The sequence below is a fragment of the Hylaeus anthracinus genome, unplaced genomic scaffold (genome assembly GCF_026225885.1).
Source record: "Hylaeus anthracinus isolate JK02 unplaced genomic scaffold, UHH_iyHylAnth1.0_haploid 0, whole genome shotgun sequence".
Taxonomy (NCBI): domain Eukaryota; kingdom Metazoa; phylum Arthropoda; class Insecta; order Hymenoptera; family Colletidae; genus Hylaeus; species Hylaeus anthracinus.
Genome location: NW_026533254.1, coordinates 4,014,884 through 4,032,824, shown reverse-complemented (window position 1 = coordinate 4,032,824; position 17,941 = coordinate 4,014,884). Strand labels below are relative to the sequence as shown.

Sequence of the window (17,941 nt, the reverse complement as noted above, 5' to 3'; positions counted from 1 at the left end):
GTAGAAAATAAGGCACTTAAAGTCTCGATAGTACACTCGACGCTTTTACTGTCATCGAACGAATAATGTTATTACGAATAAGCTGAGTAAAGCTAGAAACTGTTTTTATTACTATTTTCATTTATCGTATAGTACCAGAATAAAATTTGATCCATTTCTGTGACGATGGATGAGTTTGACAAAAGCATCGAATGTTTCATCGCGAATCATTCAAGATCTGAGATTCTGAACGCAACAAGTAAAGTACGATAAAACCAATCATTCGTATAATATTAGGTTGCTGCGAAAATCCTGACTGCTAAGTCTAGATCACCATTCGGTTTATTTATTATGTAATTATAGACTCTATTGTATTTTGTACAATAACTTCAAGATTAGATTCGAAAGTATCCAATAGCTGTACCTTGCCTTACAAATTATGCGATAAATCTACTTCCACATGGGCACATTTTTTTAATTTACAAAGACGTTGAAAGAATCGATGTTATATTAATGTAACACTGTTAATTATACCATATAATTGCATTATATTATGAAATTTATCATTACAATGATCACTTATTTCAAATAATAATTTTATTTCAAATTACTTCGCAATTTATCTTCGTTGTCCACATAGGTACAATGTCATGAAAAGAATAATTTGCATAATATCATAACACAGCCAGAGGCTACTTTTAAATCTGACCTTAACCTACTTATATTAATATAAATATAGTAATAGTAATAATAATAATATTAATAATTATTGTAATCGAAGTAACAGGCCAAAGTGTCCAAAGTATCTTCGCATACTTTGCGCGCAACATCTCTAATGAGCTCACCGTCAAAGCTACCCAATTCTAGTTTCGTATTGAAGATAATGGACGGACAGAACTTGCGTAGCAACCTAATACAATTACCGTGCTGTAGTCACGGTATTCGCAGAGACATACTGTTCGTTCGGTAAAATCCGAAGGCTCTTCCTCGGCACACAATAGACTCTAACGAGAGTCGCTAGCACACGTATCATCTCACGCAACACTCATCTGTCAGGCCGTGTTCCAACTCGCACTAATTAGACGTTGGTCGATCGAAAGAGCTACTTCCAAGCCACGAACAGTGAAACGTCGGGCATCAACGGATCGTCAAGATCGCGTACCGATATCGCGGTTAACCGTCCACGAGACAAATGTACAAGCACGATCCTCCCCGAAAGGGAGAGCAAACAATCGAGCAAGTTGGAACGCGGTCTGTCGTATTAACTAGGAAGCGACAACTGTATTCTTTTGAGACTTCGATCATTGGTTGGACTGGCCAGACGAATGGTCAGACTCTCACGAGGAAAAGTTCTGTTCACGTTACAAACTGACACTGTTTGTCATGGATGGCCTTGTAATGTTGAAACGCACTGGCAGGACCTTATTTGTAATCATTTTGTAATTGTTATCATGGTAGACTCAAGTGGCCAGACTCTGACGAGGGGAAGTTCCGTTCACGGTACAAGCTGACGATGTTTGTCATGGATTGCCTTAGGATGTCGAAACACACTGGCAGGACCTTATTTATAACCATTTTGTAATTGTTATCAAACCGTTTGGATCGTACTATTCCAATCTAGTAGAGTTTATGGAAGAGTCAAGGAAAGAATCGACTGCAATCAACATGTCATCGATCATCGCCTGGATCAGTTCTCAAAAGAATACAGTGATCGCGCGTGGCCAAACGCTATACAAGCCACCGTAAACGCAGGTACATTTGGTAGTCACAGTGAGTCCCATCGGGCTTTAATTTAGATGGACCATCCATCGATTCCGAGTCGGCCAGTCGACGCTTTGGAACACGGCCAGTCAGTTCCTGAACACACCACCGGTCTTGAGGAGCCACTCACCTGTAGCTCTGTTACAAGCCTCCTTGGTCTCGTTCAGCTCCTGCCTCTTGGTCGTCCCCTTCGTCGTGGTGGTCGACGGCGTCGAGACGTCCTGTATGCCCGTGGGCAGCACCTTTAACACGACATCCGGTTCGTTGCCGATCGTCGTCGTGGTCGCGTTCGTTGTGGTGGTGCTGGCGCCAGTCGTGACGTGCGTGCTGTTCCTTGAATCGAGAACGTCTCCAGGTCGTTCTGACGTTGGCAACCCTCGCCCCGAGTCCGCCATCGAGCTGCGCTGCTGTTCCTGGAGCAAGCAGGCGCTCGACAGCAGGTCCCACTGCCTGAGTTTCTCTCGGTCGAGCTCGAACGACGCGGACGTCGTGCCCGACATCTGCGTTTCCGAGATCAAGCGAACCGGGGGAAGGTTGCCTTCCTCTAAAAAATGATTCGTGTCCTCGGCCGTCGCCTTCCTGTAAGCCTCGTTCTGGGCGTCCCAGACGTAACCACCTGCGTGTATCCTATCCATCGAGAGGCTCTCGTAGGTCAGATCGTCGACGGTCTGCTGGCCATCTTCGTCCTTGTTCGGTCTGCGTTTTACACGAGGCCTCTCAGTGTTCTCCTCCAGGCAGTTGTCCCTCCTGAGGACCACGCTGTCGTTCACGTAAGTCGCGCCACGGGTGATCTTGTTCCGTTTCGCGTCCGCACCAGAGGACGGTGGGGGTCTTGGAGGACTGTCCAGGTTATCCAAGGACCTGGCGTTTCTGAGGCTCACTCTTCGTAGACTTTCTCTCCACAGTGAGTCCTGTTCCCACGGGTCCTCCGCGCTGAAGTTATTGCTGGACGTCGAGACGTCGCCAGCGTTTAAATTCGGCTGTGTTTCCTCTGCCTGCGTGGGCTGAACCGTCGCCACGCGGTTGCTACGGTTCCTCTGCTCCACCAGGTTCTGAAGACCCACGTCGTCCAAGAGACCCTCCAGCGACCTGGACCTGCGATGCGACGTTTGCACCACCTGCATCAACTCGAACGCTTCTCGAAGACTCGATTGATCGTTCGACTTGTCTCGAAGTCCGTGGGGATATAAGTTCCTGGTGCTGATTTCCGCGGACGAGATATCTGGCAGAGGGTCTGTGGACTTGACCCTTCTGAGAGTATCCGCTTCGTAGAAGTTCTTCTTGTCCACAAGATCCACTTTGTTGTCGCCCAGCAGTTGGCAGGTTGTCTTCCTGAGTTCCGCAGCTATGCGTCTAGCTTCGTCGATGTCTTCCACTTGAATCTGCCTGGGCATCTGTCTCGCGATGGGATTCACTATGCGACCTATGTCGTTCCTCTTGTTCAACGCGGAAGCGTCGTCTCTCTGATTATTCAACTGGGGTAATCTCGAAGTGTGACCGATTGGCTTGGCGGATTCGGTGTCTGCGGCGTTGACGCTGGCTTGGAGATCCGAATAATAATACGGCGCACCTGGCTGTTCGCTCTGAGGGCGCGTCTCCGTTGGCAAGTAGGATTGAGGCGCTGGATTCGCCTTGATGGTCGACGACGAAGTCGGATAGTGACTGGAATCTTGGCTGGACGACGACCTGTGATTGGATATCATGGAGTACCGAGCGGAATCCTGGCTGGCAGATCTGGAGTGATTGTGGAATCGTTGGTCGGAGTAAGGACTCGCGTTTCGCAGGACATTTGCGACTAAGCTGTTGCCGTGGTTTCCTAAAGAAATGGAGCCAGTAGGGGAGTGGATCGACGACTGCGCGCTGGCGGGCCTCTGGCAAGCCATGGAGGTGGAGATCGAGGCTGCTCCTGAGGCCAGAGAGTAACTGGACTCCCTGCTGTGAGAAGACGTCATCAGATTGTTCTGGGAAGTCCTTCGAAGCCTGTGGTTGCCTTCTCGAGTCTGCTCGGTGTCCGATCGAATAGCTGGTGAACTTCTCAGTGGAGAGAAGCTGGTAACATTCTCGTAATGGGCGTCTCCGGTAAAGGACTGCGAGTGTTGGTGAGAAGGAGGAATGTCGCAAACTCTCATGGAAGGCAAGCTGCTGGCGGATCCCATCTTGTTCGCTGCACCATACCGCAGGGACTGTTCGAGTCCACCCAGGTTGGATTGTCTGGAGAGATTGTGGCAGGTAGTTTTTTGAAGCTTGTCCACCACCATCATGTTTTCGTTGAAGCCGTAGATGCTGTTGTAGCTGAGATCTTTCGCGTACAGATCCACGTTGAAAGCGTCGCGAGCCTGTAGTTCCTCCAAGTACTGATCCAAGTCGATGCTGGCTCCGTCAAATCGACTCCCGAGGGACTCCAACTCGTCCAAGCTATCCAGAACGTCACAGACCTCGCTGATGGGCCTAGTTTTCAACTGCCTGTGCCTAGCTTCCTCTTCCGGCGTCCTTAACTCCACCGAATCGCTTCCAGACGCGCTCTCCAAGGAAATCCGACTATCCCTAAAGGTGGAGCTGATCGTAGCATCGGAAAACCTTGATGGAGGTCTGTGAGTTTCGATCTGACCCATTGGTTTATTCCAGGACTTGGGCGAGTCTCTGTTCGAGCTGTTATCCTTCGTCACCGCTACCTGAGGCGACACCTTCTTGATCTCCAACGATTCCTGCATGTCGAGGGATTCCAAGTCGTCCATAGGCGGCGGAGAAGTTGGAATCGGAGGAGGGGACACCAGTTCGCTGTCCGAGGAATCGTGAAGCTCCGCGATCATGGTTCGACTGGCGCCTAAGTAGTAGGATGCAGGTCGGAAGGTGTCAGACAAACTGAATCTAGGGTGTCGTGGCGCGTCTATGGAGTCTAGATCCTTCGACGATTCATCGTCAGCGTCTGAGCTGTCAGATTTAAGAGCCGTTAAGATATCTGGCAGGTCTGACCTCGAGTGCGCGTGGTCGTCGTGCGGGGACCTCTTCTTGAAGGACATTTTCCCACTGTCCTTTTCTTCCTTTTCAGAGAGCTGACTGACTTCCATGTAAACGGGCTCCATCTTGCTGTCAGAGACGCAAACGAACTCGTAGTGAGGCGTGTCCAAGGTCGAGTAATCACCGGAATCGTGCTTCCTACCTTCGTCGTTGGGTGCCAAAAGGGAACGTGTCATGCCGTTCTGCGCCATCTCTACATACGAGCTCTCCTCGTGTTCCAAGTTAGCGAACAAGCTCTCCATCATCTGTGGATTCGGTCGATCGTCGCAGTTAGGATCTAATATGGCTTTTCTAGGGGACATGGGAAGGTAGTGCTCCTCTGGACTGATGTCTTCTTGCTTCACGGTGGGACTCGTCGTGTCGCTATCTTCGGAATACCGATCGCCATGCGTCAACAACGATTCCGTGACGCTTAACCTTGTGCAGCCGGGATTGGATACCATGTCCATATCTTCGGTAGGTGTAGCGTGGTCGCTTACGCTTTCTCTGGAAGACGACCTCTTCTTGCGCCTAAAGGACACATCAGCTTTTTTCTTCACCGTGTCGGTGTAAACGTTGTCCTCGTTGATCGGCTCGGGTACGCGTTGATCCATCCTGACGTCCCTTTCGTCCTGCGTGTCTTCGTTCCAGTCTCGTTGATCCAAATTGCTCCCCGTGTCGTAGAGCAAAGCTTCCGAGTCGCTGAACACTCCGCGGTGCTTCACCTCTTGACGCCGTCCATATTCCTGTCTCTGAATCTGCTGGGACTTTCTCTCAAAATCAGCCAACAAGTCCTTCACCGATTTATTGCTGTCAGTAGATGCTTGCTTAGCGTGGCCGTTCTTAACGTCTCTGCACTTCGAATCCTGTGACTCGAGCTCACCTAGAGCAAAGCTACGAATCACGGAGGATGTCTTCTTGGACGAATCTAACTTGGAAACGTGAGCCTCGGTCGCTTGAAGAGGCGACACTTTCAAAGGTTCCTGCATAGCCAACACCTCTTTCACAGGACTAGACCCGTCTATGCTCTGCTCGAAGGATCTGATCCTGCACTGCACCAGATTCATGGTCTCCGATTTGCCAGGAGATCTGTCCTCGTTTCCGAACTCCTCGTCTTTGGGCTTGATGTATTGATACGAGAACTCTCTGATAACCGTGCTCTCGTCGATGTTGGTGTCCCAGTCGTCTCTTTCCTTCCTGGTCGTCCACTGGATGTTCTTCTGACTCGACCATGTATCCGACGCGTACTCGATGGACGCGTTCGAGCTGTTGACGGGTTGGTCGACGCTGTAGACGGTGGGAGTCTTCAGGATTCCCGACGGTTTCTTCTTGAACTTGTCCTCGTCGAGGGAAGCTTCCTGATCTTGATCGTTCCTGACGACGGACCTCGGTTCCACGGTCAGGTACGGCGGGGAACGATCGTTCCTCGTCGAGGGGAAGCTGACCTCCTCGTAGCCGGCGTCTGGGGGTATTCCACCCATAATGGGCAGCACGGAAGCGGTGGGGCTCGTTTTGCGATCGTTCGAGAGTCGAGGAGCGCTCTGATTCTGCTGGCCCGTTCCAGGGACGGTGTCCTGGACCGACGAACGACTGTCTCCGACCTGCCGGGGGCTCCTTCCTGCATGCGAGGGTCTGCGCGTGCGCTTCCTCCGGACATCTCCCAGCTCTGATTCGTCCGTTACAAAACAAACACACGAGGACGTTCGTTACTCACGAGTGAGATTAATGACAACCCAACCCTCTCGATGCAGTCCAAGCCAAGGTTACCAAGCTGCGACCGGGCTTGATCGTTGCGAGATCGATTCTAGGTATAAGGATGGTACCGATTCAATGTACTTTCCACTCTTCGGGGTGTGATTCGATAAGCGTTACTTGAGGATTAAGACAAGTTTGGTATACGGTTACCATAACTCTGGCGGCAAACAACACCGAGTTTACGATACTTCCAAACACCGAAACAATCCCGCAACGATCCAAGGAGCCGATCCACCGTGATCTCAGTCGCTCACCAGCGGAGAGACATATACATATTTGCGAGCTGGAAGGTAAACGGCGGCCGCGGCTGAACGCCTCTACGATAGTGTTAGTGATAATCCTCGGCATGCCATGCTGACCCACATTTTCGCAAAGTAATACGGGTCTAGTACGAGTGGTTAGGTCGTAACGAACGGTTCGACAGTTAAATTCCAAAGGTGTTAATTCGTTCCCATTCACCAGCCAGCCCAGACCCGACAGCAGCAAAGAGAAGGAGCCCCCACGGAGAAAACGTTTGCAGATTCCGCTCTCTTATCTTACATATATATTCATTATTTTTTTATTTTTATTTTTATTTTTTGGTTACTTTTGCTTTGTACTTTTCATTTTTCATTCACCTTCGCAAAGATCCTGGCTATCTACAAACTTCGTCTCTGTCCCTCGACGTGGGGCGGTACTCGGCGATAGAAAGAAGTAAACAGCTAAAGATACAGAGAGTAGGTGAGCACAGAGACGAGGAAACTCGATATACTCGTAGCGACATCCGCTTGTTCTCGGTCCACGAGCAACGTTCGCACTGTATCAGCACGCTAAAAGAACATACGTGTTTCCTTTCTTTTCATCGACTCGTGCGGTTCTTGTTAGTTCCAAGGAGTTTACGAATTACTCGCATAATCGGTTACGGTTGGAGGTAGGTTGCGATGCACACAAATCAATCGTACTTTATCGAAAGGCACTTTATTAAAAGATCGTCATTCTTTGTGAAAAAAATATATAAATGTAATATTCGTTCGTCTCATGCGCAATCAGCGTCACGCTCGTTCGCGTGCGGACTCTTTGGTAACGTGTCTCTAACGAGATACTGTCTCTCTCGACGTGCAACACCATACAGAAGCATTTCTCTTTTAAAACGCGCACATACGTCGACCGTGTTAGAGCGGTTATACGCAGGTTAGGGTCTGCTATCGTTCCTTTAGCACAGTTCAGCTATCTACTTGGCGCTTGTTCAACTCGTACCACAGATGGGCAAAATTTCATTCGAATAATCATGGGAAATAAAGGAAATTATTCACAGTAGATTGAGTCGTTACACGGATAAATGTTTATTTATTCAGTACGAAATGTAACTTCATTTTTCATTGAAAGTTATCGTCTAAATAATAATTTTGCCCATCTCTGTCTCTGGAGAGCCTTCGTGGGACCCTTCGCTGGCACTTACATGAAATATTGAGTGGACCATTTGAATGAAACACCTCTCTTTTTCTGAATTGCAATACATAATAAAGGAATTCATCTTTATTATTTACGAATATCAAATACAACTGGTTACAAATAGGGTGATTAATCACTCTGCAAAAATAAGTTAGTACTCAATTAAGCTAGAGTGAATTCTTTCGTTGTCAGAGGAAAATGGTTCACCGTAAATTAAACCTTCAGATACTAATCACCTCAGGAACGTTCCTTAACCCTCTTCTTTAAAAATGAATGACCTAATTGTGTCGAAAGAGCGGGGTCCCACGAAAGACACGCACGGATGAAGCCACAGCTCAAATAATAAGTTCAGGGGAGGTGTCCCTACCTTCGTCGTCGCTGGAATAGCTGTTGTATCGTGAAACGTTGGCGACCGTCCGTCGACCGTCGGTGCTCTTGCTTCTGGCGTGGGGACGATGACCAGCTTCCTCTCTTCTTCGCGAATGACGACCCTCTGCCACGGACGCTTCGTGAGCAGCCAGCTCCAGAAGCGCCTGTTGCTTGTAATAGCTCGAAAGCTCGTTCTGCGCTCTGCCTCTGTTTGCAGAACCAGATGGCTTCCGGGTTAGGGGAGATTGCAGCATTCGCTGCTTCCATTCCAGAAGTCGCTTCATTGACTCCTCCCTCTGGAACAAGTCGAACACTGTAGACCCGTGGTCGGCAACCTATGACCCGCGGTGCCATAACTACCGAATCATGGGCAAATATTAGCCGTGGGAATTAATTCTGTGCCTTTGTGTTCAATCGCTAATAACTGTAGGTGAAACGATAATATTTACTCATTGTCTTGTTACGTTCAATTACTAAGCTTGCAAAGTTATCAGCTTGTACTCTATTACACTGAATTTATGTTTACGCAGAACCTATGCCTCAGCCTGATGGACACTGTAATTTATTTACATGTACATGAAAATCAGTATTCCACTTGCTTGTCGTTCTCCTTTTAACAGATTATAAGTGTATTTGACAATTATTATGTGTAGAAATTAATTCTTAAAACAAAATCCCATGGTTCCATTTGAACAAAAAAAAGCAACAGTCGTATAAGATAAACCCCCTGGAATTTTCTAGCTTTTTCCTGTAAGATTTTTTAGTATCTACATATGATAGTTTAGACATTATCGTTCTGTAACAGTTTAGCTGCCTCACTCTGTACATACTCTCTTGGAATGTGTAAGTGAGGGAGGATTAAAACTTGGATGCTTTTTCTTCATAAATAAATTGTAAGTGTACCTCAGAAAGGAACAGAATCAATTTCAACGCCTAATACATTTAAAAAAAAAAGAAAAAAAAACAAGCACAAGCTGAAAGATCCATTTGCTTCAATTCTTACTAATAAATCCAAAAACTTTATTCCTTTTTCAAAATAAAATTTGACGAAATTTGAAAGATCGAGAAAATTCCATTGGCAGGTCAACATGATCGAGGAAGAATCAGGGAAAAAAGTAACGGACGGCTACTATCGAAGTGTCGGTAGACACGTCGAAGGAAGATGGAAGCTGTTTGAATTCGAGGCACACACGAGGGGCACGAGGAAGTTGCGCTGACACGCGGCGATGTTTCATCTTCGAAGAACTAAAGGCGTCGTTACAAGGATGACGACGATCGAACGGATCGTAGTGAAAGCAGAGTTACGGAACGCAGCGTCGGTGGACGTGACCGAAATGCAGGTACTCGGGTGCAGGTTGCAGCCTGGCGTGAGTCATCGCCTTCGGCGATGCAGCCGACGGATTGTTTCGTTCGACGGATGCGGTGCAGGATTACGCCAGGTAAGCGAAGGGACGATTTATGAGTCATCTGCTTTGAACGACGACTTTGGGAATTGGAAAGTCTGTCTTTCGAATAAGTAAAAATAGTAGATAAGATCTGGTCTTTGTAATCAATGAAAACCGTCGTGGTCCTTCATTTAGAATAGTCTTGGCTAAAGCAATCCGCCTGGAGACATACTCATTGAGTTCCATACTCTTTGAGTCCACCTTGCCGACTAGTGTTATAACTTCTACGTTTGAATTACTGTAATATCTAGCACGATAAACCTGTGTAAACAATGATGGCCTCGGATAGAGAAGTCTGGTTAGATGAAGTGTAGCAGAAGAGCAAAGACATTTAACTAATTCTCAAAACTTTTCACTGTTCTATTCTGTACAAAATATTTGTTTATGTACATACACAGGTTTTTTATTATATACTATTACGATTTAATCAAAGATTGTATAACCTATTTATAAAGGTTTTTTGTTTAAAATGTTTTTATATTACGATTTCATTCTAACCAAACTAATCTAACCTAACTGTTTGTATAAAACAAACGACACAGGGAATGCACAATCGGCTCGACTCACAATTAGCTAGACACAAGCAGAGTATCAAAGTCACTCTGGTAATCGTGCACAAATAGAAGAAATGGGACCAACCTGCTGGATCTTGCGTTCACCATCCCTGGAGTCTTGCTCCGAAGATCGTTCCCCGTAGTCGTCGTCGTCCGGGTCGAGAGCTGTCGGATGTCGTGTCCTCGGAAGCCTCGCGGACGCCGACCTGCAGAACTGTTGCTGCTCGTTCCATCGTCTGGCATTGGCGTGAGGAGCGTGACACGATTGAGCCACGTGAGTCCCCTGGCTCGACGGTCTGCCCCACCCCATAGACGACTCGTATTCCCGTGGAATTCTTCGTGGCACCGTTCCATCCTCTATATGAGTCAACATCTCTCGACTGCTCGTCTCGTAACTCTTTTCACGCAAGGACCTCCTCAGCTTCGCATCGTTGCTGTTTATCCTGATCGAACGGACAAATTACAAGTGTCTTGAACCTTTCATCTAATCTCGCGGTCAAAGATAACATGTCTACCCTCCGTACTCAACTTGGCGTTATTTTGGGAGCCCTTGACAGATTTTCTTTGGGAGCTATTTTCGATGATTGTTTAGAGAACATGTACGCTTGTGGCGATAATGGAATGTTTGAATGATTAAACCTGATAGTATTGTCGATTTTACTATGTTGGAAGATAAAGAAATGGAGGGACACCGTTTGGTTGTACTTCTGACCCTACTAGTTATGATATCTGAAGTGAATACAGTTGCTTGTGTCTATTAAAATTTATTTTAATTTATTCCTTTATTTGGGTAAAAGCCTTTCCAAACATTACGCCTGCATCGATCTAATATCTTGAGGTATACATAAACAGTCTATACTGGTAATGAAAGCCCTTGATGATACACTACTCCGAAAGCTGATTTCCAGTTAGATAGACGCCTCAGTAGACCTCATCAGGAGTCTGAGGACGCAACTTCGATACTTCGATTACAGTATCGTTATGTCCTTTGAATTCTGATAATGCTGCACTGCTGGCAATACGTCGAGATATCGACGCAGAGACACGATTCATAGCTAACACTGTTGATAGGGAGGAAGCCAGAGAAAGAAGATGGGATTGCTCGATCAGGATTCACGTCTCAGTTTTTCATTTCAAGGATGACTGCCCTAGTCGATTAAGCTATCCAATTCACACGTGACATCTTCGTACTTTAAAAGAACTTAGAATACGTATCAGTCATCCGTAAATGAGGTGTGAAATCGTGAATCTGAGAAGAGAATTTTTTAAAAACTATCTTCCAGTAACCTACAAAACTTATCCACACACCTGATATAAAGAACTTTAACACGTTGACTGTCAGGCTAATATTCTATAAAATATGGGATTAATTTTATTTAGACTATTGGAAACTACATATTTATTTCTGTAACTTCATAATAATTCATGAATTTCATTGAAAGGTACCGTCACCCATATATGAGAGATGTGGCGATCAATGCGTTAATTACAACGTCCCTTTAACGTCAACGCGAAGGTAACCAAGAAAGAATTTCTGTTAATTATCGAAGAATGAGATCAAACTAAACGCAACGAAGAGTTAAATAAGCGAAAGAGGAGATTGATGGAGGGACGACTCACTCGGTATGCCTATGAAGCGATTGATGCGACACCACGTGCTGCTGATGAACGTGTTCCCGCTGTCCTCGTCTCAACCCAGAGCACGAAGCCTCGGGCAATGTTGCTATTCTACTTTCGTCGCCTCTGTCGCGGATCCCCGTTGCCTTCGACGGCATTGTCGCCCGCGAAAGTGATTGGTTCCTTTGTTGCTGGTGATGCTGAGGTGTCTGGTGGAGGTAAACCGCGGACTGTCGCATTTGTGCCGCGTACCTGATCCCAACATATTGCAAACAATATTGATCTCCCGAGAAACTTCGATATTTTCCAATTAAGATTATTTCGTAAGAGACTTTTACTTTAACACTAAACCTACCGACGTTCACTTGTAACTATTTTTACTGTGATGGGAGAAATGACTAGTCTTAGAGGCACTTTCTTCAATGAAATACAAAAATATTTTAAGTGGAATTAAATTGAATAATGCACGAAACAATTATTAGGTTCTCCCAAAAGTTTCTTTCGTGAGTTCCATTCAATTATTTTCTGTGGCAGTGTTTATATAAATAGACAATCTAATTTCTTAGACATTGATGCTGTAACAGTAATGGAGCGAAATGAATTGTACACAATTTTGTAATGTAACATAAAACGAATGAAACTTTTGGGACAACCTAATATACATATATAATTCATATGTAGCATATAAGAACTGTATATAAAAACGTGAAAACGGTCATTTGAGCGGTCGTGGTAGGTTTAGTGTTAATTTTTTATTTAAACACTTCTGTAGCAAATACTGGCAACTAAATGTAAGATTACCTTTCCTCTGAATAGAAATATCCGTCGTTCGCAACGTCTGACGGAGTGACGATGTCTAAGCTCGATTTAGGCCTCTGTGGACGCCTCTGTTGGTTCAACGCCTCCTCGGACTGCTGTTGCACTTGCAGCTGAGGTCTTCTGGTCGCCTCGTACTCCAAGAAGTCCGCGCTGTGAGGCCGTGGGGGTGGCTGTGCCCTGGGCTGTCTCATTATCGGCACTGTAATCGAATTAACAACGTTCGCAATACTGTTAGAGCACTCAGGAATAGCTCTGAAGCGGACAATAAACTTCTGACCCAATTTTCAACGCGTTTCTGTTAAAGACAAGTAAGTAGACTTGGCTAACACATATTTCTTAAAAATTTATCAATATACAGTCAGTCCCATAAATATTCCTACCTTCTATGTCTATTAAAAAAATCTGTCTAAATTAAATGATAGGTTTGATATTTTCAAATAAATGTTTCATTATACATATGGATATGAATACACTTGTTTGTATTTATAATGAAATTTAATTTAGTCAGAAGTATAGAGTAGTAGAAGTATAGAGTCTTTAATAGACATAGAAAGTACGAATATCTATGGCACTGACTGTAGTTTCGAAGTCCTTGTGTAGGTTTTTAAAAAATATTGGATTGATGTATAATTATTTAGCATTTCTTTATCCATACCGTTCTGTCATTTGAAACAAGTCTATAATGATTTGGATGAACTTGTGGTTTATGTGAAAACATAGATAGCCAAACAACCAGTACTGACAAGTACTGGGAAGCAGTTCTTGAAGTAGACGAAAAATGAGCCATTCATTGCAAAAATCAATTAATCGAAAAGTTGAGAAATACGATGAAATAATAAACATTGTTTTTTAAAATTCACATTATAATATAAATTCAAATAAATATTGTAGAATGCATAAATATAGATTTAGCTTTCACCTAACGGTATATGGAATTAATAAGACAGAATAGCCAAAAAATAATCGTCAATAATGTTACAATTTTTATGTGACTGGTGGAGTCAATCGATTTGCGCAGTGAACGGCCCAAATATGCTATAGAGTAATCAAAGTATTCAGAGTAATCATTCTAACGTGTTCAGAGTGTATCACATTATGCTCAGTGTTTGAATAAACACTATCTTTAAAAAGTTCCAAATAATTATGCATCGACTTAACAGAATACGTCTCAAAGTCACTATGCAGTAATTATGCATCGAAATTACATTCAGATACTCACCATTGACGGATGCGACAGGGGAATGTATCTGTTGCTGATGCTGCTGGTATTGTTGCGCGTAAACAGGGATCGGAATGGGAGCAGGGGAAGCTCCCTTTGAGTATCCAACGGGTCCAGCAGGTCTCTGGTATAACTGAGGGACGCCGTAAACCTCCTCGTAGTCCCCGTTCCCTCTGTTTGACCTAGGTATCGCCGCGCTACGACCATAGGTGTCTGGCGTCCTTCTCTCCGTTTGCACCTGACCGTAGCCGTAATTCAAGCCGGACTTGTCCGTCCTCAGGCTCTGCTGGGACGGCTGATTCATTCTCGTTCCGTAGATCACGCTGCCTCTGTCGTAGTCAGAGATGGGACTCTTGCTGGTAACCGTCACGTCGGGCGACACAGGCGACTTCCTGTAGTCAGGGTCTGGGGAGGGGGTCGAATACTCCGTGGATCCGTCGGTCAGTCTTCTGGGTTTCGGTGGGGCGTTCGCGTAGATTGGTTGCCCGAACTTCCTGGGCATGGGTTGAACAGTTTGAACGTTGCTGGCCGTTTGATGAGGTTGCGTTTGCTGTTGTTGAGGTACGTGCTTGTGATGATGGAGCTGCTGATGGAGCTGCTGATGGTTCTGCGTGGCGTTCTGATGGGGCAGGAGTTGGTGGAGCAGCGCTTGGTGCTGGCGAGCGTAGCTCTGCTGCAATTGTTGAGAGGATGGCATCAGTTGCCCGTATTGTTGCTGTTGCTGATGCTGCGACGTGCTGGGCTGTCCGTACTGGGACTGTTGCTGAATCCAACCGTTCACCATCGGCTGAACATCGTTCGTGTTATTAATAGTCGCGTTCCCAATGTTATTATTGTTGTTGTTGGTGGTGGCGGTGCTGTTGTTGTTGGTTCCGTTGGCGGGGTTGGTGTTCCCGTTGCTGCCGCTGAGATTGGGGAAGGAGGCGGTGTTGACGCTGTTAGGGCTGGAGTTGTTGTTGGAAGCGTGGCTGGGATCGTCGCGCGATTGGAAACCGTGGAAGCCTGAATCGCTGTCGTCGGCGCTTTGATTTAGGATCGATGAGATCGAGGAGACGCTAGGTCTCGCGCTTCGTTCTCCGTCTTGCTGGCCTGCTATTTCGATCACCACCGCTGCCTCGCCCCCTCTGCCGAACCACAACGGATTTATTCATTATTTGTCCCCGAATTTGCAAATCTTTACTCGATTTCATGGAATCGCGAAACCTAGAAATGTCGAACTCGTGTAGTTTGAATGAAAACGCGATACCGATCCACATTGATCAATTTACTAGGTGATTTACGGCTTGGAAGCTGTCAAACATTTCATATCATTTTTTTGGTTATTTCGACAATTTTAATCTGGTAACATTGTCCATTAAATTAATTCCCGCAGGATTAAGTAGTAGTATCATATCAGTAGAGAATCTTAATTTGTATTTACGAATTTGAGGAATTCTTTCTGGTGATAATATTTGGAAGTATCAAGTCTGTTCGATCTTGGTGCATTTAACATTTGACATTCTTCAACTGCATGTCTTGCTGTGACAAGTTCATTACAAGAGTTGCACCATTGCAATTGATCCTTGACATTCCTCAACAATACAGTCAGTCTCATAAATATTCGTATCCTCTATATCTATTGAGGAAAGTCTAAATGATATAATAAGTTTGATGTTTCCAAATAAATGTTTCATTATAAAAATTTAAATGTGTAATGTTTATTTATGTACATATTTATAATGAAACATTTATTTGAAAACATCAAACCTATCATTTAATTCAGACGAATTCTTGTAATAGACACAGGGAACGTATATTTATGGGACTAACTGTATGTCTCACTGTGACAAGTTTATTACAAGAGTAGCACGATGGTTGAGATTTATTTACTATGAACCTGGACAATCTTGTCTTTGACTTGTCCGTTTTGAAAACCCCCAGTGTTTACAAAATCTCAATCCGACTGTGCGACGATCGTCTAACCAGGAAGTATCTCCGCCAGCCGCAGGACGCGTATCCTTGTTTCGCGCGTAATCGCGGCGCAACTATCCAACTCGTTACTAGTCCGCATTCCCGAAGTTATCAGGGGATGAGCATGGCGAACAGAGGTGGTGTGTCGTTCCTCTGGCGCTCTTTTACCGAAAAACTACGAAACGGTCGTTTAATTTGCAAGGTGAGTTCGGGTGTTCCCCACCCGGAAGTCTATTTGGTGCAGGCAGGTTGTGGTTTCGGGTCGACTCGTTCTCAAAGCTAATGACTCCTCGCTGGACACGAAACTTTCCTCTATGTAGGAACTCGCTCCCATCTTTATTTACCGAGCGGTGTTTCGAATTAACCGTTTACCATGTCGTTTGCAAATCTGGAATGGCGTCGCTCGATCGACAAATCGGTAGGCTGCGTTTTCACTCGTTTAGATTTTTAACACTAGTGTAGGAGTCTCTACGAAAAATAAGACACGAGGATTCAAATCTACGATCCTCGGATCCACAGTCGACCGCTTTTCCTACATGACCAATTCCGCACCCTACGATTCGTGTTCTTGTTTGACTCTTTATTCTTGAGGATGGGGGCACGATACTACGCTAAGTTTACGGAGTATGGTCATGTTTACCCCATTCCTAATTTCAGAAGGTTTTATACAGAAACCGTTTATACTTTTTCACAACCACTCATGTTAGATTTTACCTATAGTCAATCCCATAAATATTTGTACCTTCTATGTCTATTGAAGAAGTTTGACTAAATTAAATAATAGTTTTTATACTACCAAATGAATTTTTCATTATGAATATCTATATGATTAAGCTTATACATGTATATGTTTATTTATACATCAACATATGTATACAAACACATACTTGGAAATATCAAACCTAACATTTAATTTAAACAAATTTCTTCAATAGACATAGAGGGTACGAATACTTATGGGATTGACTGTATGCAAAAGATAATTGTATATCCATATACATTTTTATCTAAGCCTCCTAAGTAATTGCATTAAATTAACTTCGCTTATAAAAGCATTCAGTAATATATATCTACTAATAAATCTTCATAAACATAGTGTTAATTTACTTAAAAAATTGATCTTTATTCTCCTGTGAAAGGAGGTGTTTCTTTTCAGTGTATTCTAGTTCTGATAATAATTGTAGTTATCCTTCAATCTTTTCTAAATATGATCGACTCTATTCCCTAATATATGGACTCATATTTGACGTAAATTATTTATTGAAGGGAACATTTGTAGAATTCGTATTCTTTGCCTGTAAAAAACCATCGCCGCCTACTATCAGTCCGAAAATCGATGTCTTCTTTCCTCGCTTTGCACGACGCACGTGGGGTACAGGAATATTTTGACGAAGTAATTAGGAGCAGCGATGGGAGGATGAGAAATGAACGAAGGACTATCGTCCGCCTAGCTGATACCAGCAAAGTAGAGCGCAGATAGAGAGAAGCGAGGGAAGCTGAGATAGCGCCGAAAGAAATGGAAGACGCGGGGGTAAGTAGTAAATGGCGAGCGGGCATAAAGAAATCCCAGCGATGCGAAATAAATGATTCCGCGCAGAATACTACCGGTAACAATGGCCCTCCTCTGCTCTGGGTCCCCGTCTGCTCTTAGCTAATTGAACCCCGATAAAACTGAGCCGTCCACGGTCTGAATATCGATAAATTTCAATCGTTCAGTAGACGACGCGATAAAAAAAAATTGCTCTAGCTGGAGAATTCGCGAATATCACCTCTGCGTTTTTTTTCCATTGGGTGTTATAAATTCCGTCCAGGTCTCTCTCGTGATCGAGAGATAGTTCTATTCGGCGGAAAGGGAAAAATGGTGATACGAGTTTTTCATTGTTTAATTATCTGATACCAGGAACTACTGCTTTCGTCCCAAGATAAGTGTAATATATCGAAGCCTACGATGTTGATACTGTGCAGCGTTGATTCGGTAGAGATTCAACTTGAATCTGTGAATATATCTATAAAATTGAATATTTTTGCTTCGACTTCAAGTCTAT

The 17,941-nt window shown here is 44.6% G+C and overlaps 1 protein-coding gene across 2 annotated transcripts in view; it reads right to left on the bottom strand.

Moving 5' to 3' along the window:
• The window catches only part of LOC128895750 (uncharacterized), a 211,551-nt gene that overhangs the window by 60,389 nt on the left and 133,221 nt on the right, over positions 1 to 17,941 (bottom strand). For both annotated transcript variants that reach the window (XM_054158629.1, XM_054158635.1), the window contains exons 6-11: positions 13,947 to 15,070; positions 12,710 to 12,926; positions 11,912 to 12,160; positions 10,377 to 10,734; positions 8,291 to 8,588; positions 1,871 to 6,403 (exon numbers count right to left, since the gene is read on the bottom strand). In XM_054158629.1, the coding sequence (XP_054014604.1) occupies positions 1,871 to 6,403; positions 8,291 to 8,588; positions 10,377 to 10,734; positions 11,912 to 12,160; positions 12,710 to 12,926; positions 13,947 to 15,070 (6,779 nt within the window). The remainder of the gene's footprint in view (positions 1 to 1,870; positions 6,404 to 8,290; positions 8,589 to 10,376; positions 10,735 to 11,911; positions 12,161 to 12,709; positions 12,927 to 13,946; positions 15,071 to 17,941) is intronic.